The 25,010-nt window shown below is 46.8% G+C and overlaps 1 protein-coding gene and 1 non-coding gene across 2 annotated transcripts; one reads left to right on the forward strand and one right to left on the reverse strand.

The window, feature by feature from the left end:
- Nucleotides 1-163: 163 nt before the first annotated feature.
- GTPBP4 (GTP binding protein 4) lies at nt 164-23,472 on the forward strand. The gene is made up of 17 exons (XM_015075264.3): nt 164-316; nt 1,700-1,870; nt 4,458-4,561; nt 4,641-4,777; nt 6,587-6,687; nt 7,962-8,054; nt 9,092-9,283; nt 9,365-9,430; nt 11,408-11,497; nt 12,252-12,362; nt 13,984-14,061; nt 14,373-14,424; nt 14,807-14,907; nt 16,304-16,501; nt 17,790-17,855; nt 21,791-21,934; nt 22,820-23,472. Exons 1-17 carry the CDS (start codon nt 269-271, stop codon nt 22,970-22,972), a joined length of 1,905 nt encoding a protein of 634 aa, XP_014930750.1. The 5' UTR covers nt 164-268; the 3' UTR covers nt 22,973-23,472.
- On the reverse strand, nt 20,998-21,082 carry TRNAR-ACG (transfer RNA arginine (anticodon ACG)). The gene has a single exon. It is a non-coding gene; the product is annotated as a tRNA-Arg (tRNA).
- Nucleotides 23,473-25,010: the final 1,538 nt, after the last annotated feature.

Consider the following 25,010-nt stretch of genomic DNA (forward strand, 5'->3'; position numbering starts at 1 on the left):
TCGGGGCCGTGACCTCTCCTCGCCTCCCCACCCCCACCCCCACCCCCACCCCCACCCCCACCCGCCCTAGCAGGCCCCAGCAGGTCCCGGCCACCTCCTCCTCCGGGGACCTCCGGCCGGGCGGGGGCGCCAAGCGGCGAGGAAGCCGTGCAGGGGGTGGGGGCAGGGCCGCAAGGAGATCCCGGAAGTGACGCGCAGGCGGAAGTCCCGCCCGCTCCGGCGGAAGTCCCACGCATCCGTCCACGTTCCCTCGTGTGTGGCAGCTGGCATGGCGCACTACAACTTCAAGAAGATCACGGTGGTGCCGTCCGCCAAGGTAGGCGGCTGCGAGGGCTCATCCGCCCTCGCCTCTCCCTGCCGGGGGACTGGGAGAGCCCGGCCCGTAACTCGGGGATGGGACAAGGGTCGCCTGCTCCGGGCTGCCTCTCCTCCCAGGCCACGTCCTCCCAGATGAGGGCCCTCCGGGGTTAGGGGTTCCCCCAGGCAGCAAGGCTCCTTCTTCAGGCCCTTGCGTCAGGCGTCAGGGTCCGTCCTCAGGGGCCAGGGTCCCTCCTCAGGGGTGAAGGTCCGTCCTCAGGCATCAGGGTCCCTTCTCAGGCGTCAGTGTCCCTCCTCAGGGGTGAAGGTCCCTCCTCAGGCGTCAGGGTCCGTCCTCAGGGGCCAGGGTCCTTCCTCAGGCATCAGGGTCCTTCCTCAGGGGTCAGGGTCCGTCCTCAGGGGCCAGGGTTCCTCTTCAGGAGTCAGGGTCCGTCCTCAGGGGCCAGTGTCCCTCCTCAGGCGTCAGGGTTCCTCCTCAGGAGTCAGGGTCCGTCCTCAGGGGTGAATGTTCGTCCTCTGATGTCAGGGTCCTTCCCCAGAGGTGAGTGTCTATTCCTTGAGTGTCAGGGATCTTCTCCAGACCTTGGGGTCCTTCCTAGAGAGGAAAGGTTCCTCCCCAAGAGGTGGGGCGGGTCAGGGAAAACTTGGTGAAGTAGGTCAGGCTTTTGAACTGGCGTCTTATGGATTCCTAGACTCCGCTAATGGAGGGGATAGGGGAGGCCTCTGGGCTTGATGTCTCTGTTTGCACTGGGTACAGGAGCAAGAGTCGTGTACATTCTCAGTCACTTTCCACACCTAGGTTTACTTATTTAATGTCCTTCCAAAGTCAAAGATACGTGGATTGAATTGCAGAATTTTTTCCCTTTAATATTTTTTCTGGTTTATGCTTGAGTTATATGACTAAAGTTTCAGAGGGTTCTAGGTATTGGAAATACGGGTGGGATTAAGAAAGTGTGGGATGAGGCTCCTTGGGTGGCTCAGCCAGTTGCATGTCCTACTCTTGATTCAGCTCAGGTCACAATCTCAGTTTGTGGGATCGAGTCCCGCATCAAACTCTGCACTGACCATGTGGGATTCTCTGTCTCCCTCTCTCTCTGCTCTTCCCCACTCGCTCGTGTGTCTCCGTGTCTCTTTTTCTCCAAATAAACATTTTTTTTTAAAATATGGGATAAAATTTATTTAGGCAGCCATCTGCTAAATGTTTTTTAAAAGCCAAAAACTATGAACATGAACCAAGTTGGATATAAAAGAGTAAAGATTTAGTTAGGAAAAGTGTTTGTAGTTTAAAATATATGGTATTGTTAATTGTTGGTTTTTGAGGTTTCAGATAAGTGGATAGAAAATAAACATTTTTGGTGTACTGTCTCTTATTCAATTACAGGACTTTATTGACCTGACGTTATCGAAGACTCAACGGAAGACTCCAACAGTTATACATAAACATTACCAAATTCACCGCATTAGACATTTTTACATGAGGAAAGTCAAATTTACTCAACAAAATTACCATGACAGACTCTCACAGATTCTAACAGATTTCCCCAAATTGGATGTAAGTGATTCTGGGGGACACATATGGCAATATCAATGTGAGCTTTCAGATAATTTATAGCCAGTTTGTGTACTTATCTGACAGATAATGAAGGAAACAAAATTATTCACTCATCAGACTTTGTAAGTTCATGGCAAAGCTGGGAAAAGAACACAGGTTTTTTTTTTATTCCTTAGTATTCTTCCTTTCCCCCAAACTAAACTCCATATAAGAGGGCCCAAAGCTATCTCCGCCACCTTTTTTTTTTTTTTTTTGGTAACTTCTAGGATTGCAGGCACCAACCCAAGCTCTATAAAAGCTATGGATTGTGAACCTGGCAGCTCACCAACCTGTAAGGGCTTCCTCTTTCCAAGGCTCCTTTGTGGCCTCAGGTTGTAGCAGTGGCCTGAGGTCCACCACTGTTTGTTTCATCAGCCAGTGATGGTCAGTTCAGCCCTGTCCTCTCTGTTGACTGGTGGGAAGAAATTGCCTGGGGGAGCTGTGACTTCTGCATTCAGCTAAAAGAGTTGAAGTCTTCACTCTCTAGCATAGTAGAGTTTACCTGTTGATTAAGCCGTGGAAAGCCAAGAGCAGACACTGCTCGTGAAATCCCCGAGTAGGAGAACACTGCTGCAGGGTTATTTGGGGTGGGCTCCACAGTGCAGGGTGAGAGCCTAAATTGGCCACTGTCCCCAGATAGTCCGTAAAGCTAGGTTAAGCCAGGAGGCAAAAGTTGGTTTATGTGACAAGAGTTTCTTTTATATTTATTTAAGGTGACAGTAGTTTGTTTAAAAAATTACAGATGTGCTTAAAATAAGAGTAGAGATTTTTGTTAGCGGACAGGCACTTAACTTTACACGTGTCTCCTGGGTATGCTGTAGGTGCTCAGTAGAGGCTCGTTGAATGGGTGGATAGTTTGTTGGGAAAGGGTGGGTACCCTAGAAATTACCTAGAAGGAACCAGAAGAGTAAGATGATTGGAAACTGGTGTGATATTTGGAAACACCTGATCTGGGCAAAAAATGCTTTGAACTAATTAGCACCAGATTTTTGTGGTTCTTTGTAAGAAGTTTTATCTTTTTCATCCTTGGTATCATTTTTTAATACAATACATTTACATTGTGAACATTGTATTCCTTTTTTCTTTTTTTTTTTTTTTAACGTTAGCTATCCGAGAATTTTAGAGCAGAAGGTTAGCATAGTTACGTTCATGGAATAATTGATATGTACTTATCTAGGTACATATCTAGGTACTTATCTAGGCCCTGGGAACACAGTAGTAATAAGTCCCTGTCCTCATCTAGTGAGGGGAAAGGTTGTAAACCTAGAAATCTCTAGAGTTTGCAGCAGAGATCTGAAGGAAACGAGCTGCGGGGCTGCCTGGAGAGAAGCACTGTAGGCACAGAAGCAGCAGGTGCAGAGGCCCCGAGGTACAGAGTGTGAGGTCTCAAACAGGAAGAGCCATCAGGGTGTGTGAGAGGGAGGGTACCTGGAGATGAGTCAGAGATGGTGAGTCGGTGAGCCGCCTGGCACAGGGCTCGAGTTCTGTTGTTAGGGAAACCTTCCAAGTTGAGTGTGGGATGTGCCGAGCTTTGACTTCTCTTTTAGAGGACGCGTGGCCTATGGGGTTAGGAGACCACGTGAAGGTTGACGCACCGACGTAAACAGCTGGTGGTGGTTGGAAGAGCTGAACTTGCTCGTGGCATCTTGGGCATCTTGCAGTTGCCATCCATCCAGACGGGGAAGTGGGGCATTTTGAGGACGAGGAAGGGGGTGGTTTGGACGCGTTGGTCTGAGATTCTGGTAAGGTGTCCGAGCAGAAGTGCGAATAGTCTGGAGCTCTGTGAGAGGTGTGGCCTGGAGATGTGCAGTGGCACTCAGGAACCCGTCAGCGCCTTTAGATCCACGTGAGGTCACCTAGGAGCTGAACCTGGAGAGAAAAGTGCTCCTAGGAACTCTGATGTTTAATGTTGGGTGGAAGCATAAGCCAGCGAGGGAGTTTGAGGAGCGGCGAGGGGAGAGAAGAGCCAGACAGTTGGTCCCAGAGGCCAGTTGAATGGAAAGCACCAGGAAGCATGAGTGGTCAGCTGTCTGGTGCTGTGGAACGCTCTGGTAAGAGGAAAGGAGTTCGGGGAGGGAGCTGATCTGATGAGCCGCTCTAAAGGACGGGTGGACACGGTTCGGACTACGCTGGGTTCAAAGGAAGAAGAGCCAGTAGCTCTCTGTGACCTTCCCCAAGAAGGGGAGCAAAGGAACGGAAGGGTTGTGGGTTCAGGGAGCTTTCCAACTGTTAGAGCTGAGGGGGAAATGACAGCGTGTTTGCAGGCCTGGTTTCAGGTCTTGAGTAGGAGGGGCGGGGGGTCTGGTGCACAAATGCAGACCTGCAGATGAGGTAAAGGGGGATCAGTCTGGGGCCCAGGCTAGATGGGCAGGCAGAAGTGACCCCTGAACTCTAAACAGTCCTCAGTCAGGAGAATGGACCGGGGAGGAGATCTGGGGTTTGAAGAGCGTGGAAAAGGCAGGACATACTTCAAAATTATTCTTCAAGAATTATTGACACATGGGGATGAGAAACCTGTCCCAGAATGACCGCTTTATTTCTGTTTCAGGATATCCATCCATTTTATGCTGATTTGATGAACATTCTCTATGACAAGGACCATTACAAGTTGGCCTTGGGACAAATAAATATTGCCAAAAATTTAGTGGACAAGTAAGGTATCTTTTAATACAGTGTCTTTTAAATTATTGCCTGAGGTGAAAAGTATCTTACATCTTTTTATTTCTTTAAGCGTGGCTAAGGATTATGTGCGGCTTATGAAATACGGAGACTCTCTCTACCGCTGCAAGCAGCTGAAGCGAGCCGCCCTCGGCCGGATGTGTACGATCATCAAAAGACAGAAGCAGAGTTTGGAGTATTTGGAACAAGGTACCTCTTTTACGTAAGCAAGGACAGTGTTTAGTGTGTGCTGTTAAGGTACTCGATTCTTGTCAAGAACTTATTTTTAGGGTGCTCTTTCTTGTTTTATTTTAGACCTAACAGGATCAAACCATTCCTTACCCATCCTTTGAGAAACTCTGACAGGCTAGTTATTACTGAAAAAGCAGCTGGTGCTTAAAATGCTTATGAATTACTAGTACAATTTTTTAAAATGTTTATGTACTTATTTTTGAGAGAGAGAGAGACAGTACGATCAGGGGAGGGGCAGAAGAGAAAGACACAGAATCCAAAGCAGGCTCCAGGCTCTGAATCCATGAGCCTTGAGATCATGACCTGAGCTGAAGTCAGAAGCTTAACCGACTGAGCCACCCAGGTGCCCCATAAATTGTTTGTTGTATTAAGAGGACTTGGGGCGCCTGGTGGCCAGTCGGTTAAGCATCTGACTCTTGGTTTCAGCTCAGGTCAGGATCTCAAAGTTAGTGGGATTCAGCCTCGTGTTGGGCTCTGTGCTGACAGGGTGGAGCCCTGCTTGGGATTGTCTCCCTCTCTCTCTCTGCCCCTTCCTGCTTGTGCTCTTTCTCTCTCTCAAAAATAAACAAACATTAAAAAATAAATTTAAAAGTAAAGTTTAAAAAAAAATTTTAAGAGCTTTTCAATATCTGGGGCGCTTAGGTGGCTCAGTTGATTGAGTATCCGATTTTTGATTTTGGCTCAGGTCATGATCCCAGGGTCGTGGGAACAAGTCCCATGCTGGGCTCTGCACTGAGCATGAAACCTGCTTAAGATTCTGTCTGCCCCTCCCCCACTCACACACATTGTCTCTCTCAAATAAAAGAGGGGCGCCTGGGTGACTCAGTCAATTAAGCGTCCGACCCTTGATTTCGGCTCAGGTCATGATCTTGAAGTTCACGAGATTGAGCCCCACATAAGCCTCCATGCTGACAGTGGAGATCCTGCTTGGGATTCTCTTTCTCTCTTTCTCTCTCTCTCTCTCTCTCTCTCTCTCTCTCTCTCTCTGCCTCTGCCCCTCCCCCACTCATGCATGCATGTATGTGTGTGTGCACCTGCACACCCTCGCTCTCAAACTTTAAAAAACTAAATAAAATAAAAGCTTTGCAATATGTGTTAGCATGAAATTGCCACTCCAGCTTTGTTACATGATAGTTTAATTAAAGATAGTTAAATTAAAGGACGGTTCTGAATTAAAGTAGTATTTCTAATGAAACAGGTATTTGCCTCTATACATAGATTTTTACGCTGAAGTGTTCTTGAGTCCTCTGGGTTTGTTCCCCCTTTCCTGGCATCTTACAAATGATTTGCGACAAGCTTGTAGTACTTGACTGCTTTGCCAGTGCTTCCAGCTATCTGTTTTGTTTAGTCTTGAGGGTGGCCTCATGGTGTCACCGCCTTGCAGGTGATGCACCTAGTCGTTGCATGGAACTAGCCCAGTGCCTTGGCAGGAAGTGCTGGCATGCACGTTTGCTTCAAAAATGCTTTCCATATATCCCACTTAGTAAGAGCGGTCTGGGCACCGCTTAGATGTGTGTTTCTGGCCCCACTTTTGACCTATTGAATAGGACTGTGGGTACAGCCAGAGTCGGGAAGTACGCTGCTGTGTGCTCTGGTGCCTCTGCAGGCAATCTTTTTTCTATTCATACTTTTTCTGTCGCTCACATTGTAAACGTTGGAGTGGGGTTAGTATAACCATGGGCCAGGAGTACAGCTAAGTGAAGCAGACCTTAAAGTTTGAGTTTCTTAATTGCTCTTAAGAAATCAAGCACATGTTATTTCCCACAGTGCGTCAGCATCTGTCCCGTCTGCCAACTATTGACCCGAATACGAGGACCCTGCTCCTGTGTGGGTACCCGAATGTTGGCAAGTCCAGCTTCATCAATAAGGTTAGTATGTGTCTGGTGATGATAACGCAAGTGACCGAGGACCTGAGACCCAAGGGCTGCTATGTCCTGCCGTGTGGGCTGGAGGATGGCCAGCCGGTTAGTCTGTCAGCACTGTTGTCGGCTTAAATAGCCGTTTACTTGAAGGGAGGACTGACGCTGTCTGAATCTAGGTTTCGGCTGCTATTTCCGTTCTAGTGTGCATTCCATAAGTTTCTAAGGGATTTGAGAGGTTAAGTCCGGTTTTGTTAACACGGAGAGCCTTTCCCAGGACGTACTGTCTCAGCCTCATCTGGGGGTGGTCGGGCCGGGGGCGCTGGGGTCTACCGTGGCAGGCTGCACTCGCTGAAGTGGGCTTCCTGAGGCACTACGTGAATGTCGCTGGTTGACGTGTCACTGCTCACATCAAGTGTTTGGTCCCCGTAGTGGGAAGTGGCTGAGTTGCTCTTGATTTGAGTGAGTTCATTAATTGGGACTCGAGGGTGCTCTTTATTTAGTAACTTGGTGCTTCAAGACCACTTGGCTGAGTTTGAGGGACTTGAACAGAGTAGAAACCGCATGTAAAATGTCGGTTCATAAATAAGTAGATAAAATAAAATGTCAGTTCACAACCAACAACAGCTCAGGTGCCAGACAACGACAGTTACATATGTGTGGTGCTTGCTGCCAGGAGCACTTCCACTTGAAGCCCATTTGCAGGTTTTTATTTTGTCCCCGAGTTGTGCTGACGTGACAGGCTGAAGCTCTGCGGTGTCTGGGCCGATGTCTCAGATGCTCGTGAGCCAGTGCTGCGGCGCTAAGCCACTGGCCACTTGATTAAAATTAAATAACAAACAGTTCAGTTCCTATGTTGCACTGATCACATCTCAAGAGTTCATGGGGACGTGTGGCTGGTGGGCCCCGCATCAGCAGTGTAGATAGAGCAAGTCTGTCTTCACAGCAAGTTCTGTGGGGCATTAGTGGGGCTGGGGTGGAGCAGAGCAGAAGCTGATGGGTACCCTCCCGGTGCTGGGCCTTCCTCCCCTCCCCGTCCCGTATTTGGACTCTTGTGTCCTGGCCTCGCCTGGTGGCGTGAGGAAGTGGAGCCTGTCCGTCTGTCAGCAGCAGCTTCTGACATCAGGAGTGTAATCATGGGAGCTCTCTCGCTGTTTGGTTGTTTTGTCTTACTGCCGAAATCCTTAGTCTCCATAACGTACAGGTGCCACATTTACCTTCTTTGACCGGGAATAAGGTTTGGAGCTCGTGTGATTGTGGAAGCTTTCGTTGTTTTGTTTCAGGTGACGAGAGCCGACGTGGACGTCCAGCCCTATGCGTTCACGACCAAATCCCTGTTTGTGGGGCACATGGACTACAAGTACCTGCGTTGGCAGGTGAGCGTTCCCACCGTCAGACATGGGGGTCACGTCTGGGTGGTTTTGTGAATGGGGTTTGATTTTGGGGGTCCCTGAAGAACTATAGTCTCTCCCCAGGTCCCAGTACACTTACAGGAAGACTCCGAAGGGGTGGGACAGGTTCTCGGGGTCACCAGGAATGTCCTCATGAAGAAAACTCCCAAGCTTCGCGGCTGCCCGAGTGCAGTGCTTGTTTTTCTGCGAGAACTCGGGAAGCCACCAGCTGCCAGAGCAGATGGCTACATCACGTTAGCAGTGGTGCTTCTCATGAAACCAGAGTCTCCTTGTCGTTTCTGACCCTGTCCTTAGAAAGGATGTGCATTAGCCACTTAAAAGCATGGGGCAGTTTCCACAGTTGAATTTAATTTTGTAAATGATAAAGTCATTCCTAACACCTGGGAGTGTTTGCCAGTTCTGTTCTCTCTGTCGGGGCACCCAGTAGGCTGAGTCAGTAGAGTGTGCGACTCTTGATCTGTAGGTCATGAGTTCTAGCCCCATGTTTGGCATAGAGCATATGTTCAAAAAAAAAAAAAAGGGAGGGGGCGCCTGGGTGGGTCAGCCGGTTGGGCATCCGACTTCAGCTCAGGTCGTGATCTCACAGCTCGTGAGTTCGGGCCCCACGTCGGGCTCTGTGCTGACAGCTCAGAGCCTGGAGCCTGCTTCGGATGCTGTGTCTCCCTCTTTCTCTGCCCTTCTCCTGCTCGTGCTCTCTCTCAAAAATAAACAAACGTTAACAAAAATTACTTTAAAAAAAAAAGAGAGAGGAGTCCTTTTCTCTAAGTCATTGACTGGTTCCTCAGTGAGCTCTGCAGGGTCGGCTCATCCCCCCCTTTTTTGTAATATTTAAAGAATAGGTACTGTTCCATCATTGCTTTTTTCATTATGTCAGTTGGGAGACCCACGTCTTATTTACTAGTATTGAGAGGGCCGGGTTGGGTATGTGAGTCACCTCCAGGATATGCTGGGCAAGAAATTTGTGGGTATATGTGCTTTGGAGTAACAGACCTGACGCTTAGGTTGTCGATACTCCCGGGATTTTGGACCACCCTTTGGAGGATCGGAACACCATTGAGATGCAGGCCATCACGGCCCTGGCTCACCTGCGCGCCGCGATCCTATACGTGATGGATCTGTCCGAGCAGTGTGGGCACGGGTTGAGGGAGCAGCTGGAGCTGTTCCAGAACATCAAACCTCTCTTCATCAACAAGGTGCGTGTGGGGACAGGTGTTTGCCGTACATAGCCTGTGCCGCGAGGATAATCATTTCATTGTTTTTCTTCCCTGTTCTAGCCTCTTATAGTTGTAGCAAACAAATGTGATGTGAAGCGGATAGCTGGACTTTCTGAAGATGATCAGGTAAACTGTCTGAATGTTTTGAGTCTTACGTACTAATTCTAAGTTTATTTGCAGACAACCAAAGCTGAGAAGGAATTTCAGCAATACTAGTAAAGATTATTATTCCACAGTTGAGGTCATTCCCTCAGTGGTTTGTTAGTGGCAAACTACACCTGACATTTTCTGTCCTCTGCTCTTGGAGGCTGTGCAAGTACCTGTGCATTTGACAGCATGGTGTGTTTAACCCCAGAAAGGTCTTGTGCTTCTTTAGGATGCGACTGTTCTCCGACCTTGGTGCCTGGAGGATGCAAAGCGCCTTCAGACGGGCTTTGGCCCTTTGGGTCTCTGCCGGCTGGTTGCCCAGAGCCGCACTTCCAGAGGAGGTTCCTGGGGAGGGGAGGTCGGGGGGGGGGGGTGGTGTCACGTGCCTGCCACACACATTTGTGGGGGAAATGAGTTTGGGAGGTAAGCGTGGAGTGAATGATGAAGAAGGGGCACCTGTAAACTTGCCAGAACTGTGAGTACATAGTGTTCGCTGTGTTTTCCACGAGGCAGGTAAGGTGGTTAGCCCTCATTTTCCACCCACACTTGGCCCCGCAGCTCTCTGTAATAGGCACTTTGGGGATAACTGCCTGGAGAAGGTTGGCACTAGTAACAGAGGTTCTCAGATTCTTGGACGCACCCAGGCCTACAGGGCCAATCTGGGAGGCACCCCGCGTGGTGGGTGACACTCAAGTTTTAAGAACCAGTGCGCTAGAGTAATCTTGATGTGGCTGCGTCTCCTGGGGCATGTGCCACCGACCAGCTCCGTGTAGAGGGTCTCTTCCTGGCACCTCTGTCTCATGCTGGTTGGACGTCTTAATACCTGGTGAGAGGGTTTGGAACAGCTGTACTGGTTTAATGGGCACTGCAGCATGTTCATCAAGTTACTAACTAGGTAACCACTGATATCAGAGGATTCACTTGTTTGAAAGGACTCAGATCCCTATTAAGTAATTTCAGTTTTTTAGGTTAATCACTTTGGAAGCTGCAGACGGGGTTTGGGTTGTGACGACCAAAGGTTAGGGTGAGTGTTGCACCAGGTGCTCAGGCTTCGGGTTGAAACGTGTCTGGGTTTCACCATCTGCCAGCCGTGATGGGGTGAGGTCTCCATCCTGGAGTCACTGGTGGCAGTTGCTGCATTGCTGGGCTACCAGTCAGTGATGTCATCAGGCAGATTGAAAAATCTGAAAGCTGGTGGGTGGCGGATGCCATTGCGATGTGACTGTTGGGTTAACACTAGGGCGTGGCCTGCAGCCTGCCCTGTGTACGCCATCCGTGCTCTGACCGTGGAGCGGCACCACGTGAGGAACATGGTTACGGCTAGCTCAGGTAGAGGCACAGTGGCTTGCATCACGTGTTAGTCGGTGGTGGGGTTAGCTGTCAGACCCCGCTGTTGCCCAGGACCACTGCTGTTTCCAGGAGAGGAGGAAGTCTAACTGGTAAGTGGGAGCCTGTAGTAAAGGTGTTTGACCTTGTTCATGAGCAGCTTACCTGTCACAGGATTGGCCCCCTACGTCTGAATGAGGTGGCCTTGGTGAAGAGCTACGCAAGTGAAGCCCCTCCTTTGGAGTGCAGTGATTTATTCATTTTTGTATTGTTTTCTAAGGAATTCTCTTAGGCTGCAGACTCTATGCATTTTATTTAAAAGTAGTATTGAAAACATCTTAAAAGTTTTGTATCTTGCTCCTTTTTAGAAGGTAACATGTCACAGAATGTTCCAGAGAGCTTCTGGTTTGCTTTTGTAGTCTGGTTTGATCCTCCCAGTAGTATTTTCTTTGTCACAGAAGAATATGGGGGGGAATCAACATTTTCGGGAAATGTCCTTTAGAAGAATTCGCAAATGAGCCACGGCCAGGCTAATTCGCATTTCTGATCCCTACATGAAGAGCAGTAAGAGTTGTCTGTAGGGAAGTAGAAATAAATAATGGCTCTCTTGTTTTCCTTCTGTCTCTGCAGAAAATATTTGCAGATTTGCAGGCCGCAGGATTCCCCGTGATTGAGACTAGCACCCTGACGGAGGAAGGGGTTATTCAGGTGAAAACTGAGGTCAGTGCTCCATCCACACCTATACTGCCTTTCTCGTGAGAGGTGTCTGCCGTGGGGAGAGGCTTTCCGTCCAGGTTGGAGAGCGTGTGCGCCACACTGAGCCCTGGTTTCCCCCATCCCACCCAGTCCAAACAGGGGGTTTAGAGGGATGATCTGACTCCCTCCCTGGGGGGGTTGAACCTCGTGCACAGCCTGCTACCCTTCTTGACCTGCTGGGATGTCTGTGCCAGCTGTACTGTGAAACTTGTTCAGAAGCAGGGAAAAAAAAAACAAGAAAAGAGACATTTCCTGTTAGATTTCACATGCGATTCTGATCATTTTACGTCCTTGTTATTTTTACCTGAAAGGGAAAGAGATGGCAGGGTCTGATGCTGTTGGTTGTCTTGGCGCTGTTGCTCCAGGGCCCAGGGTGGGCCTTGAACCTGGCTAGGGAACACGGCGCGAGGGTGACTGGTGGTGGAGGCAAGCCCAGATGGGACATGGGGTGCTGCCCCAGCCTGGGCCTGGCCTGGTAAGGGAGAGGCCTGCTCCTTCCTGAGCGTGTGGTCTACCCCCGGGGGGTCACCTGGATCTTGGGGTAATCCCCAAGATAGCCCCAGTGGATGTGACTCCTGAGGAAAAGCGCAAAGCGGGGCCCAAAGCTTGGAACACAGTCTGCTGGTTATTGCGGAGTCTGGTTCCTCTCCCACACCCCCACCTCCAGCCCGGAAGGTGGGTGCCTTGTGAGTCATGTCCCGTTTTCTCACCTTCCCAGGCTTGTGACAGACTTCTGGCGCATCGGGTTGAAACCAAAATGAAAGGAAATAAAGTGAATGAGGTGCTGAACAGGCTGCATCTGGCCATGCCAAGCAAGAGAGATGACAAGGTGAGGCTGCCCTTCCCAGGAACTTGGGAGCGAGATGCCTATGCCCTCTGTCCGCACACACCAGCACCTGCCTCATGCAGGGCTCATGGGTGAGGCTCATGGGCGCCGTGTGCGCACACACCCACCCCTGTGGGCATCACAGTGGGCTTGAGTTTCTCATCCAGAGGAACAGTTGTGTCCTGAAGTATAAAAGTGCCAAGGTAAAGCCTGCTGCTCGCTCCACCAGACATAGTTACTGGTAACTGTCTTGACGTTCCCATAAATCTTTCTGGTGTGTGAGGATATTTTTAAAAAAATTTAAACATAAACGTGTATTACGTTCTTTAAAATTATTCTGTTTTCTTGCTGTTACAAACAGTGCTCTGTCGCATGTCTTTGTGCATAAGTCTTTTATTTGCAGAGTGAGTTTTCAGTAGGCCATTGAGAATGACATGGTCTCCCAGAAATGCCTTCCTAGGATATGCTCCGCGTCCCCTCATCATTGGCTGCTGTCAGTTTAATCGGTGGTTCCTTTAATGATCAGTTCAGGCAAGCATTTTTTAAAATTTTTGAACAATTTATTTTTGAATAATCTCTACACCCAACATGGGGCTTGAACTCACAACCCTGAGATTAAGAGTCGCAGGCTCCACTGAGCAAGCCAACCAGGTGCCCTGCCAAGCCTGCATTTTTCATGTACTTATTGGCCTATTAGTTCCTCAGGTCATTTATCTTTTACTCGTTTAATTTATAATTTTTATCTTAAGGAAATGAGACTCTTATTATGTTCTTTTTTAAATAGGCTCCATGCCCAAATTGGGGCCCTTTGTGGGGCTCAACTCACAACCCTGATACCAAGACCTGAGCTGAGGTCAAGAGTCAGATACTCAACTGACTGAGCCACTCAGGCACCCCCAGACTCTTGTATGTTCTGTGGATTTTTTTTTTTTTTTGTCATTTGCTTTTTGATTTGGGTTTTCTTTCTCAGCTTCAAAGAAATTATATGTTTTTCATATATGCTATGAATATTTAATAATTTTCTAATATATGCTGTTAGCTAATATTAATATTTTTTTATGGTAACTAGGTTTTGTGTCCTGCATAGAAAGACCTCCCGTTCATTCCAAAAATGTCTTGATAATATTTTTCTCCTATACTTTGTCCTGTACTTAATTATCTTAATTTTACCTGTTTTGAACAGAAGTTTTTGCTCAGTCTTGCATTTGATTTGTTCTTAGGCAGCAGGTAGAAGCAGCCACCCAGCTCTGTTTTTGCCTGGCTAGTCCTTAATCTCAGGACTGAGATTCGAATACTGTATGTTTTCGTTGCCTTCTTGTATGGACTTGCTTCGTGTCTAGATTTCTGTTGTCCGCTTTGTTTTTCTCTTGTATCACTTTTGTTCATAATTTTCTCGAGAGTCTTGGTGTTTATTTTTTCTAGATGAACTTTGGATCAGCTGTGGAGCCTTCCTGGTTTCCGTGCCCAGCTGGCCCTGCTCCGCCCCCCAGTCTGTTGGTTCTGAGTTGGTCTGGCTTCACCTTGCCCTTGCAGACGGAGAGCGTGCCTCTGGCTTTTCACTCTCATGTTCCTTTTGCGTTCAGCAAGGTGTTTCATGTCACTCTTCCTGGTGATGTCTCCTCAGGAAAGGCCCCCGTTCATCCCTGCGGGAGTGGTGGCGCGCAGGAAGGGAACGGACATTGGGGAGCCCAGGAAGAAGCGGGTAGGTCTACCCTCGCGGTGCAGAAGGCCATGTGTGTGCCCTGAAGGTGTCCTGGCCTTTACCCTCGGGCTCTGTGACCATAGCTGTGGCCGACGAAGGCCCCTTCCCTCGTGAGTGGGAGGGAGGTGGCTGTGGACACTGTGTGGATGTGAGCCGTAGAGCCAGCTGGGAATGGCCGGGCTGCACAGGCATTAGAGGGACGGGCTCTCAGCTTAGGGCAGAGGCTGTCTCCTGGGGCAAGGGGGTGCCTGGCGTTCGTGCGCCTGGAATGCCGGCAGGAGCTGATAGAGTTATCTGTTCTTTGGTTTCAGGAACGAGACCTTGAAGTAGAGCTGGGAGACGACTACATCTTGGACCTTCAGAGTAAGGGCCAGCATCCCTGTCGGGACGCTGTGGGAGGGCTTCCGTGCCCTCTTGCCCTGTGGTGTACCTTCATCTCTTTCTTAGAGATGAGGCTGTGTGTGGGTGGTTCTGTGGCTTCAGGAGGAGGGTGGTTTGCAGCGTGCATGGTGCAGGTGCTGGGGCCACTGCTGCCTTTGTCCCCCCTGCCCCCGCTCGGCCCGTGGTCCCAAGGTGCTGGGCGACCCAGGAGGTATTTGGAGACCCTCTGCTGTGCTGTTCTGGGGTGTTATGTGCAGGCGCTCTGTTGTCTTCATGGAGCGATGTGTGTAAGAACTCATTTTGGGCACATGGTGCTTGAAGGTATTAAAAACTGCAGTGAACATAACTTTTTTTTCAACCTCAGAGTACTGGGATCTAATGAACTCTTCTGAGAAACATGATAAGATACCCGAGATCTGGGAAGGCCACAATATAGCTGATTACATCGACCCCGACATCATGCAGGTTTGTGTCTCCTGTTGTATTATGTGATTTTTATTACTTCTGTGTCCCTGATCGCACAACCACGGCTGTCTGCCCGGCCGTACATGCTGCCCTCATTCCTTATGCACTGTGAGCTTCTCCAGCCGTCACTAACAGCCTCTCCCTCCAAGGCTCTGCTCCCTGTGCGGTTTCGGCCACGGCCGCCTCTGTGGGGCAGGTGCGTTCCGGTGGCCACGAGCCCCTGTCCTCCAACCCAGCCTGTTCTCCTCTCCTGGACCTTTGCTTAGCCTGTGGTGTCCACGGGTCCTTTCACTTTAAAAACAAAACTTTTCTTAAGCCCTGGGTCCTTCTTTCATTGCTCTGCTGCCTTTCTCTCCTCAGTGAAGCTTTTTGAAAAAACAGTGTTTCCCGTCAACACTCCCTCATTTCCTTCCTGGATGCTGCCCTTGTACCATTTCAGTCTGCGGGTCTCCAAGGAGGAAACCCTACATGAACCTCCTCATCCCTGTTCCTGTTCCTCCTTTCCTTGAATCCTCTGTACTCTCTGGTGCTTGGTTCTCCTTGCCTGTGTCCGAGCTGTCCACCTGTGCTCTGCTCACGCACGGTCCATGCTCCTGGCTCAGGAGCCAGGTCACAGCCTCCTTCATACTCTACATGTGCCTCCTCGTTGTTGCTCTCTGGGTGATGTCCATTTTGAGCCTGGGGGTTCGCAGCCTGCAACTGGCCTGCCCGTTCCTGCCCACCTCCCTCCCTCCGTGCTTTTCACATCAGCCAAGGCATGGCCGCATCTGACTGCGGCATTGCTGTCAGGGTTTCTTTGCTTGGTTATAGAGTGTATTCGTGCGTACGTAATTTGTTCTTTTATTTTCTAGATTTTATTTTTTAAGTAATCTGTATACTTAGTGTGGGGCCTGAAGACAGAACCCTGACATCAAGAGTCATGCTCCACCAACTGAGCCTGCTGGGCACCCTGTAACTTCTTTTTATTTGAACTGTACAGCCAGCGGTGGTGTTGGCTTGTGTTGGCTTGTGTTTGAGGATGGCCTCAGAGTGGATAAATGGGATATTGGAGGCCTATGTCAGCTCACATAGATGAGTTCTTAGTTCTTCAAGGACGGAGGTTCTGTCCTGGGTCTGTTGGGAGTGCTGGGGAACGAGGGAGGTGTCATGTGCACGTGTCCCCTCAATGTCTGGAGTAATTGGTGAAGAGAAGGAGACAACATAGAAGCGCTCACGGGGTGCCGTGGGCTTAGTGCTGCACGGTCTTCGTTTCCTCCCAGATGCCGTTGGCTGGGAGCTGAGTTCTGGGGCATCCTGTGTGGAGCCAGGCGCGGGCGCTTACTGCGCCTGAGAGGCACATGAACGTGGCCACGCTCACGAGGTTTTCATTGTTGAGTTTGTTTAATTCCTTTTCAAGAAATTGGAGGAGTTAGAAAAAGAAGAAGAGCTGAGAACGGCGGCAGGCGAATATGACAGCGAATCCGACAGCGAGGACGAGGAGATGGTGGAGATCCGCCAGCTGGCAAAGCAAATTCGGGAAAAAAGGAAGTTGAAAATTCTGCAGTCCAAGGAGAAGAACACACAGGGGCCCAGGATGCCTCGAACCGCTAAGAAGGCAAGTTCTGTGCTTCCAGAGCAGCAGGATGGGTTTCTGCAGCTTTGGATTCTTGCACAGTCCTGCTAAAAGCAGCATGTCAGCCTAGACGTGGCCATGGGATTGCACGTACTTGGTTTGGTGATACGTACTGACTTTTGAGGTTGGTCGAGCCCTGATCTTTTTATTCTGCTGTTGGCACCCTTCCTGCTGACATCCAGGCTCAGCATTGTTGGGTTCAGCCTCTCTGCAGTTGTGCAGATTGAGATTGTGATTTGTAATTTGTGACAGTAAAGCCATCATTTAACATGTTCTTATTAACTTCTTTACTAGTTAGTGCTCCTCTTTGCAATTTACAGCAACCTAACGCAAGGCAGCTTAAATCCTCAGGCAACATGTTAGCTCCTGTGACTAGTTAGGACAGGGAAAGTCACACTTCAGGCACAAATGAGTCAAATGATGTCAGAATTCTTTTCAGTCTCTGCTCCGTCTTTGTAGGTCTTTTTCTCTCCTGCCCCATGCTTTTGTCAGGGTGGCAGGTGAGGCCAGGTCCTGTGGTCACCCTCAAACCACAGGATGTGACAGCGGGGGGTAAGCTTCCCAAAGACAGGATGATGGTTAGGGCAGATACCTTTCGCATTAGTGTGTCTGAAGTACTCTTTTCACATGATGGCAAATGAGTGGTTCTTGGTAGGCAAGACCTCCATCTGTTTCCCCAGTGGCGATCAGTGAGTTTGGGAGAAGCTGCTGTCGCTGGAGTCTGCATCTTGGGGCATGTCATGTGACCTCAGCGTCAGTGATCCTTGCATGCAGAGACCCTTGCAGAGTTGTGCAGAATTCAAGGTCGTGAAGTGTATGTCGTCTTGCACATAGTCACAGCCTGGGAGATACTGGTTTCCATGGGCTTCAGTGAACTGTCCAAAAATATGAACATGGGCCCAATTAAAAGATATAATTTTTTTTTTTTAATTTTTTTTTTAACGTTTATTCATTTTTGAGACAGAGAGAGACAGAGCATGAACAGGGGAGGAGCAGAGAGAGAGGGAGACACAGAATCTGAAACAGGCTCCAGGCTCTGAGCTGTCAGCACAGAGCCCGACGTGGGGCTCAAACTCACGGACCGTGAGATCATGACCTGAGCCGAAGTCAGACGCTTAACCGACCAAGCCACCCAGGCACCCCTAAAAGATATAATTTCTAAAAGAAACGTATCATAGATAATTGTAAAAGGTACATTTTCCTGTGAAATTTTTTTTAAGCATCTTATCAACTAATTTTTCTTAAAACATACCTTTTCCCCTGTGTTCAGGTTCAGCGGAAAGTCTTGGAGAGTGAGATGCGCAGTCTCGGTGTTGACATGGATGACAAAGACAATGTAAGTGCATGCAGATGGTCTCAGTCACATACGTATGTGGACATGTACAGCTTTGCCTTCGAAAACTAGGCTCTTAGAAACCTGGGGGGTTACAGATGTGATCAAAGAAGAGATATGAACTTTGAGTATGTCTGTTGAGGAGTGTCGCTGGAAGTGGCTGGCTGAGAATGGAACGTGTTTGTCCCACTGCTGTCCATATGCCCCGTGGGACAGCTCAGGACACTCAGCTCAAGGGACTGTGCTGCTAATGCAGGGGTGTCTTCATCATACTCCATTCTTATTCACCACGTGAGAATTTAAGAATGCCTTGCACACTCCCATCGTTTTGCATTAAAAGTCATCCCTGAGCATCGGACTGCTCCTGGGCATTACGGTGATGTTTCAGTAATAACATCAATGATGTGAGGTGGCCTCTGCACTTTCTTCTTTCTCTCTCTCTGTTTTTTTTTTTTTTTTTAATATTTCATTGCGTATGTATACATCGAATTCTGTTTCAGGTTAATGAAAATACGAAAAATACCAGAAACAAGAAAGAAAGAAATCACTTTTGTTCACAGTGCACAAAAATAATCTAGGTTAACATGCCGTGTGTATCTTTTTATTTAATTTTTTCTGCAGATGGCTTTAATCTTTGTTTCTTTAAGATGTAGTTATAACCATATTCTGTATATCGTGTCTACATTTCACTGATGTATAAGCAAATTTTTTTGTTTTTTAAAGTTTATTCATTTTGGGAGAGAGTGAGTAGGAGAGGGGCAAAGAGGGAAAGTCCCACGCAGGCTCCATGCGACAGAGCTTGAGCTCAAAACTGTGAGATCATGACCTGAGCTGAAATCAAGAGTTGGACGCTTAACCAACTGAGCCACCCAGGCACCCCAAGTGGTTTTTATTTTGGGGTAATTTTTCACATTTTTTTGAGTAAAAAATTTTAGTTTCTTTTAGACCTCAGTTTGGTTGCTGTTCAGAAATTCATTTGCTGTTATATGCTAATTTGGATGTAAATTAAACAAAAAAAAAGAATTTATTCACTGTTATAATTGAAAATAATAATAATCTTCAGAGGTATAGAACTCAAAAAAAAAGCATTAAGTACTGATTCAAAAGACAGTTATAACAAAATACCTGAGACTTTTCTGGAAATGATTTATAAAATCCAGAAAATTTGGAACAAATATTTGAGAAAATTTTCAACTTACGTTGTTATAAAAGGAACAATTTTCAACTTATGTTGTATAAAAGGAAGAATTTAATACTCCTATTATATATAAGATATTTTTCTAAATGATATACATATTGAAAGATGTATCTATGAAAAAATAGAATTTTAACTATGGTTGCATCTGAGGTCTTATCTCAGGTGTGAAGATCATATCTTATCTCAAATGAAATAATCATCAACTCTTGTGAAATTTTACATGATGGTAATGAAGTTAATATTAGTTTATCCACATAGATGCCCACTTTTACTTTTAAAAGTCTTAGGGCGAGCTTTATTTTAAAAGTTAACTTGCCAAGAAATTTCAACAGAGTCAATTTTGAGAGCAAAGTATATTCCAGAATAGGTTGATAACATACTAATAGCTGAATGATAGATTTGGAATACTCTGAAGGGAAAAAGCAAAAGGTACAGGATATTTTACAATGTAGAAAATAGGAAAGACAATTCTTCAGTTTTCATAAAACCATTTATTTGGCATTACTGTAAATTCAACTCAAGCCACTGAGTTTAATTCAAAGAGCCAATACATGAATTTCTCATTGTTTGAAGTTGACATTCCATCTAAATGACGCTATTCACTACTAGTAAAATCTGAGTTTCCAATTTTTTTTTCCAATTTTATATGACATATTCTTGTCCATCCCAATTATGAAAAATATGCAGGGAAATATTTTAAATGGTCTCGTTTCTGTGTTCAAAAATCTATCATTATGCTCCAGTAATCTTACATATTGCCAATTTTCATCTCCATGAACAAAACAAAAAACAAAAACATAGTGGAGAAAAAAAGCTACTAAGAAGAAGGAATATACTACACATAAGTAAATGAATAAATATCTAAGCTCACATTTAGCATGTCGTTTTGCCTCTGGGGAACATGACAGAGTTTGAGTGTTAGGAGGTTACTGTTTGTTCTTTATCCAGCCACTAGTCATGAAATCTCTAGCATTTGAAAACTGGTGAGATTTTCAGTTGCATACATAACACTGTGAATAATCATCACATACCAATTCATTCTGTTTGGCTCACTGAGCATTTTGCGTGATGTCCCTGATGTGTCCTCCACCTCTAGCACATAGACTATGTGGGCCCATTTCCCTCCAACCTCCCTTGTCCACTCTTTTTAATGCTGTTTAATCTTAAAATAATTCTGATTCTTTAAATTAAGTTTACTAAATTCTAGGTATACACTTAATATTTAGCTTCAATATTGTCAAATGATTTTTCCAGAATAAAATACTAAATCTAATTTTTAAAAAATTCATTTGCTGTTAACTCAGAATATACGGTGATGTGTAAGAAATACACAATAAATTGGAATTAGTGTCTGGTAAGAATACAAATTGGAATAGAATGTCAGAGAACAAAACATAAGCTTATTTTTTATATTTTTTACTTGAACTTTGATTTTGGTGACTGAAGTCTTCATGGAGCATCTTAGGTTCTGTTTAGCGACCAGATACATGAGGGTTTGTTGAGTCAACACAAGACGGGCTTAGGTTGTGAATAGTTCAGACCTGTTTTCCTGGGACCCCAAAGACTAGAAGGGGTTTCAGATAACTATTGGAATTCTGGTCTTTTTTTTGATGAATTATGCTGGAGCATATTCATTTTTGTCTGAAATAACTTTTTCATATTCTGGATTATTTTTTCAAAACATTTCTAGAATTGGAATAACCAAAATCAAAAGACAAATTGTGTTACAGGTCCTTTCCAAAGGGGTTAGACTAATTTGGATTTTAATTAGCAACGTTTGAGACTACACTGCTAGCCTGAAGCGTTATTTTATTTTATTTTATTTTTTTTAAATGTTTTATTTATATTTGAGACAGAGAGAGACAGAGTATGAACGAGGGAGGGGCAGAGAGAGAGAGGGAGACACAGAATCGGAAGCAGGCTCCAGGCTCTGAGCTATCAGCCCAGAGCCCGACGCGGGGCTCGAACCCACGGACCGCGAGATCGTGACCTGAGCCGTAGTCAGACGCTCAACCGACTGAGCCACCCAGGCGCCCCTGAAGCGTTATTTTAATGAACATCCATTAGCGTCTGACTTCTGACTGTTCGTTTTTGCAGGCTAACTGCCTGTGCTCCTGTCCAGGTGTTTTGTTCTTTGGGGACAGGACATGGGTGAGTGAGGCGCCCACCAGCACGAGCACAGCGGCCTCTCCCAGGGGCAGGCTTTGCTTCACCTCAGCGCTGAGCTTCCTGAGGGCTGTCCCTGTGTTCAGGTAGATGGCCCCAAAGCTGGGGAGAGAGGACACACTACAGCGAAAATAGCAGTTAGGATGCTAGTTTCACCACCTAGGGGAAAGGACAGCATTGAGGAATGGCCAGCGTTAGGTAAACGGTTTCTAATGGAGTTACAGTTGCTTGTAGCATAAAGCAGCCACGTTAAGTGAAAAAGTATGTTTGACGAATAATGTAAAGTTAACTCTGTGTATGTGTATTTTTTTTTTTTAATGAGTAGCAGGCAAAAGTTCATTAGAGTATAAGAGAAGATCAGAAAGGAAGAATAGTATGAAATCTCTTTACAGAGAGGGGACATTTGAAAGTGAGTGCCCCAACTATATAATTTTAAAGAGCTTTAGTTTATTTGATAATGGCATTAAGAACTCCTGAGTGTTCTGTCTCCTTGTTGGTGTGATTTCGTCTGTCACCAAGCCTGGGAGCTGGGCTGGGGTCAGGCAGCACTGAATTTGCTGTTTATGCTTCCCAGGCCCATTATGCAGTCCAGGCCAGAAGGTCCCGGAGCATTACAAGGAAGAGAAAACGAGATGACTCTGTTCCACCCACATCAGTAACCCGGAGCCGCAGCTGCTCTCGGACTCCACGGGATGTCTCCGGCCTTCGGGACGTCAAGGTTAGTCCCCTGTGATGTGCAATAAAAAATAGTGGTCTCTACTGTTGATGACTCCAGGGCTCAGGGCACATACCCGCAGCTACTGTTTAGAAGGTGGGGACCGTAGGTGGGTGCTTGTGCCCCTGAGAGACAAGCTGGGTGTTCTGGACCCTTCCCTAGGTGCACCATTCCTTACTGGTGTCCTTTCTCAGGGGTAGACAGAAGCATGGTGTCATAGGGCACCAGGTGGTCTGAGCCGCAGGCCAGCCATGCGGGAACAAGCTAGGAAACAGTGCTTGCTCAGCACCTGGAGTCCCAAGCCCCCACCTTACAACCAGACCCTGCAGGGACCCAGCCCAGAAGGAGCTGTTTGGGTTAGTCTTTTAGGAAAGACATTTGGATGTACACAGTCTCTTTTGCTGAAACTATTTAAATTAAATGAACACAAAAATTGTTAGTTTCAGCATTTTGAAAATTCAGGTACGAGAGAAAGTCTGTATATAAACTGGCCAACAGTCTACTTGATGGAAACTTGGGATTTCCCTTCCACCATGCCTTTTCCTTCTAGAAATCTGGATTTTAATACTGGCATTATCGTTTGTCCGATGTGAGTATAGTTTCGTGGGCTGGTTCTCTGTTTTCTCGTGTGTCCCTAAGAGGGAGTTACAGCAGATATCCCCTAATCTTCCAGGTTCTTCTAGGCACAGAGCTTGTCTAGAAATAACATTCATTCCCATCTTCATTCTCATTGTGCAGACAGTTGAGTTCCTGCAGACACGGTGGGTAACAGAGGGACTTGCCAGCACTTCTCACAGAGTAGATCTGGACACTTAAGACCTGCTCTTAACTGGTAATGAAAAAGCACACAGACACTCAGCAGCTAACGTGTGTCCTTTTGCTTTCCAGATGGTGAAGAAAGCCAAGACTATGATGAAAAATGCTCAGAAGAAGATGAACCGCCTGGGAAAGAAAGGAGAAGCAGACAGACATGTGTTTGATATGAAGCCCAAGCACTTACTCTCCGGAAAGAGGAAAGCCGGAAAAAAGGACAGGAGGTAGAGTCCTCTGCAGCTGAGATGGTTTAGCTAGACTGTTAGTTTCCTGGTCTGGTCCAGTTTCACGAAACGGGAGTCCTGGCTATAAACTGAAAATTGCGATGACATACCTGACGGGCTTGTTGCTTCTCTGTATGTTGGGGTGTGCAGGTGTGGGAGACGTTTGTCACCGCAATGATGGTAAGGTACCTTGAGCCGACTGTGGTTTCTGCATTTGTTGGGTTTCCGATTGCTTCAGGTCTGCAAAACTGGAGAGATTGATGCAAATTTTTGTTTTGATGGAGAAGAATCTTTCTTCTGCAAGAGGGAACTTTGGTTTGTGTATGTGTATAGTCTCGCAAAGAAAGCATCTCCTTGCAGACGTGGGCAGAAGGTTGGCGGCCCTGCCCTGCAAATGTAAGAGTGAATGCCAGTGCTAGATTATTTTCTAGTTTTTTTGTACAACGTGTGCATCGTTGCAATCTATTTTCAATTAGTTTATCTAAAATAAACTTCTGAAAGAAAGTGGTTTTGGTTGATTTAGTTTGTTTTTTTGGGTTTTTTTGTTTTTTAGTTACAAATCACTGTCAATTTGGCCAAATGAAAAGGGAGAAAAATTCTTTCGTTTTTCAAAACAAAACACTTTTTTGTGGGGTAAAATGTTACCTCAGGCACTGTAGCAATTGAGCTGGGCATCCCCTGCTGGGGGAACCCTGAACTGCATATGTTCAGAGAAGCAGACACCCTAACACTCCCGCAGAATCCCCTCCTGGGCTCTGTTTTCAGTTACTCTGAGTGGAATTTGTGCCATATGTGTCAGCTCAGAACCCCCACAGTGCGATGTGGGAAGTTAGTGTGTCAGAGTATTAAGTGCTTAAAACATTTCTTGACCTTAAAACAGTGCTGTTGTCACCACTTCCCACATAGTCTCAGGGAGCGCGCCTCCCAGGGCAGAGCACTTGGTGACTGTGCAGTGTGGGACGGGCTTCTGTCTTCCGTAATGTGATGACATTTTCTTCTTACAGCACAGGTGTGTCTAAGAGCTGCTGCATTTTGGGGATACAAAGTAAGGTTTTCGTGTTATGTGTGCTGAAAAGATTCGTTAAGATCTCATGAGGAGAAACAAACGCATGTGCTGTTGGGGAGGTCCCAGGAGCCCATCTCTTCGCAGGGGCGCAGAGAATCTGCCTGTGGTAACTGTTCTGGAAGTCAAGTCTCTCTGGAGGCTCATGTCTTGCAGGGAAGAACTAGGCTGGCAAATCCATTAATTTTGGTTCGTTTTAGCCCTTATGGCTTAATGTTCACATATCCCCCACCCCAGCCCTGTGGTAGTCAACTGTGGCTACTTGTGGGTGTCGAAGTGGGTGCTAAGAACCTTGTCCCCCACAGATTGGGGTTCTAGGTTTAGACTGTGGATTGCTGCTTTTGGTGGCGGAGGTGTAGACAGGGACAGACTCCCATTCTCATAGTCCCATCCCCTGAATATGCTTCAGGGAGTTTAAAAGGCCAGTTCTTGTTTCTTTTTCTTTTGTATTTGTCCTGCTGTACTTCTTTTGTGGATCAAACATTTAAGGATTAGGACTTAGAAGAACAAATGCATGTTCAAGGGAATTTGGAACAATTGCCCAGGGAAGGACATGTACTCAGAGAAGAACTGAGACGACCTCGAGTTTTCACCTCTGGCTGGCATGGCACACCCTTACAACAATCAAAAAAATCCAGCCATTCTGGTGAAGGGAGAGTATCTGATTTCCAGAGTGACCACATGATGAGATTCAAATGTCCAGTTGTCAGCAAAATCACAAGTTATACTTTAAAAAAGCAGGAAAGTAGAATATGGCCCATTAAAGGAAAAAATGCTGTCTCTTAGGAGGATGAGATGGTGGACTTTCCAGACAAAAACTTTAAAACAACCATCATAAAGACACTCAGTTAAAGGAAAACATGCACAGAGTCCGGAAAGTGCAGTATGAACAAAATAGAAATACCAGCAAAAAAAAAAAAGAAAAAAAAAAGAAAAAGGTGCCCCCAGTATTCTGGAGCTGGAAAGTGCAGGTAACAAA

Source organism: Acinonyx jubatus, chromosome B4, assembly GCF_027475565.1.
Source record: "Acinonyx jubatus isolate Ajub_Pintada_27869175 chromosome B4, VMU_Ajub_asm_v1.0, whole genome shotgun sequence".
Lineage (NCBI taxonomy): Eukaryota > Metazoa > Chordata > Mammalia > Carnivora > Felidae > Acinonyx > Acinonyx jubatus.

Coding starts and splice junctions, on each gene's coding strand:
- GTPBP4 (XM_015075264.3), top strand. CDS start 269: ATGGCGCACTACAACTTCAAGAAGATCACGGTGGTGCCGTCCGCCAAG. Junction 317..1,699: donor CGGTGGTGCCGTCCGCCAAG/GTAGGCGGCTGC, acceptor ATTCAATTACAG/GACTTTATTGACCTGACGTT. Junction 16,502..17,789: donor TGCCTCGAACCGCTAAGAAG/GCAAGTTCTGTG, acceptor CCCTGTGTTCAG/GTTCAGCGGAAAGTCTTGGA.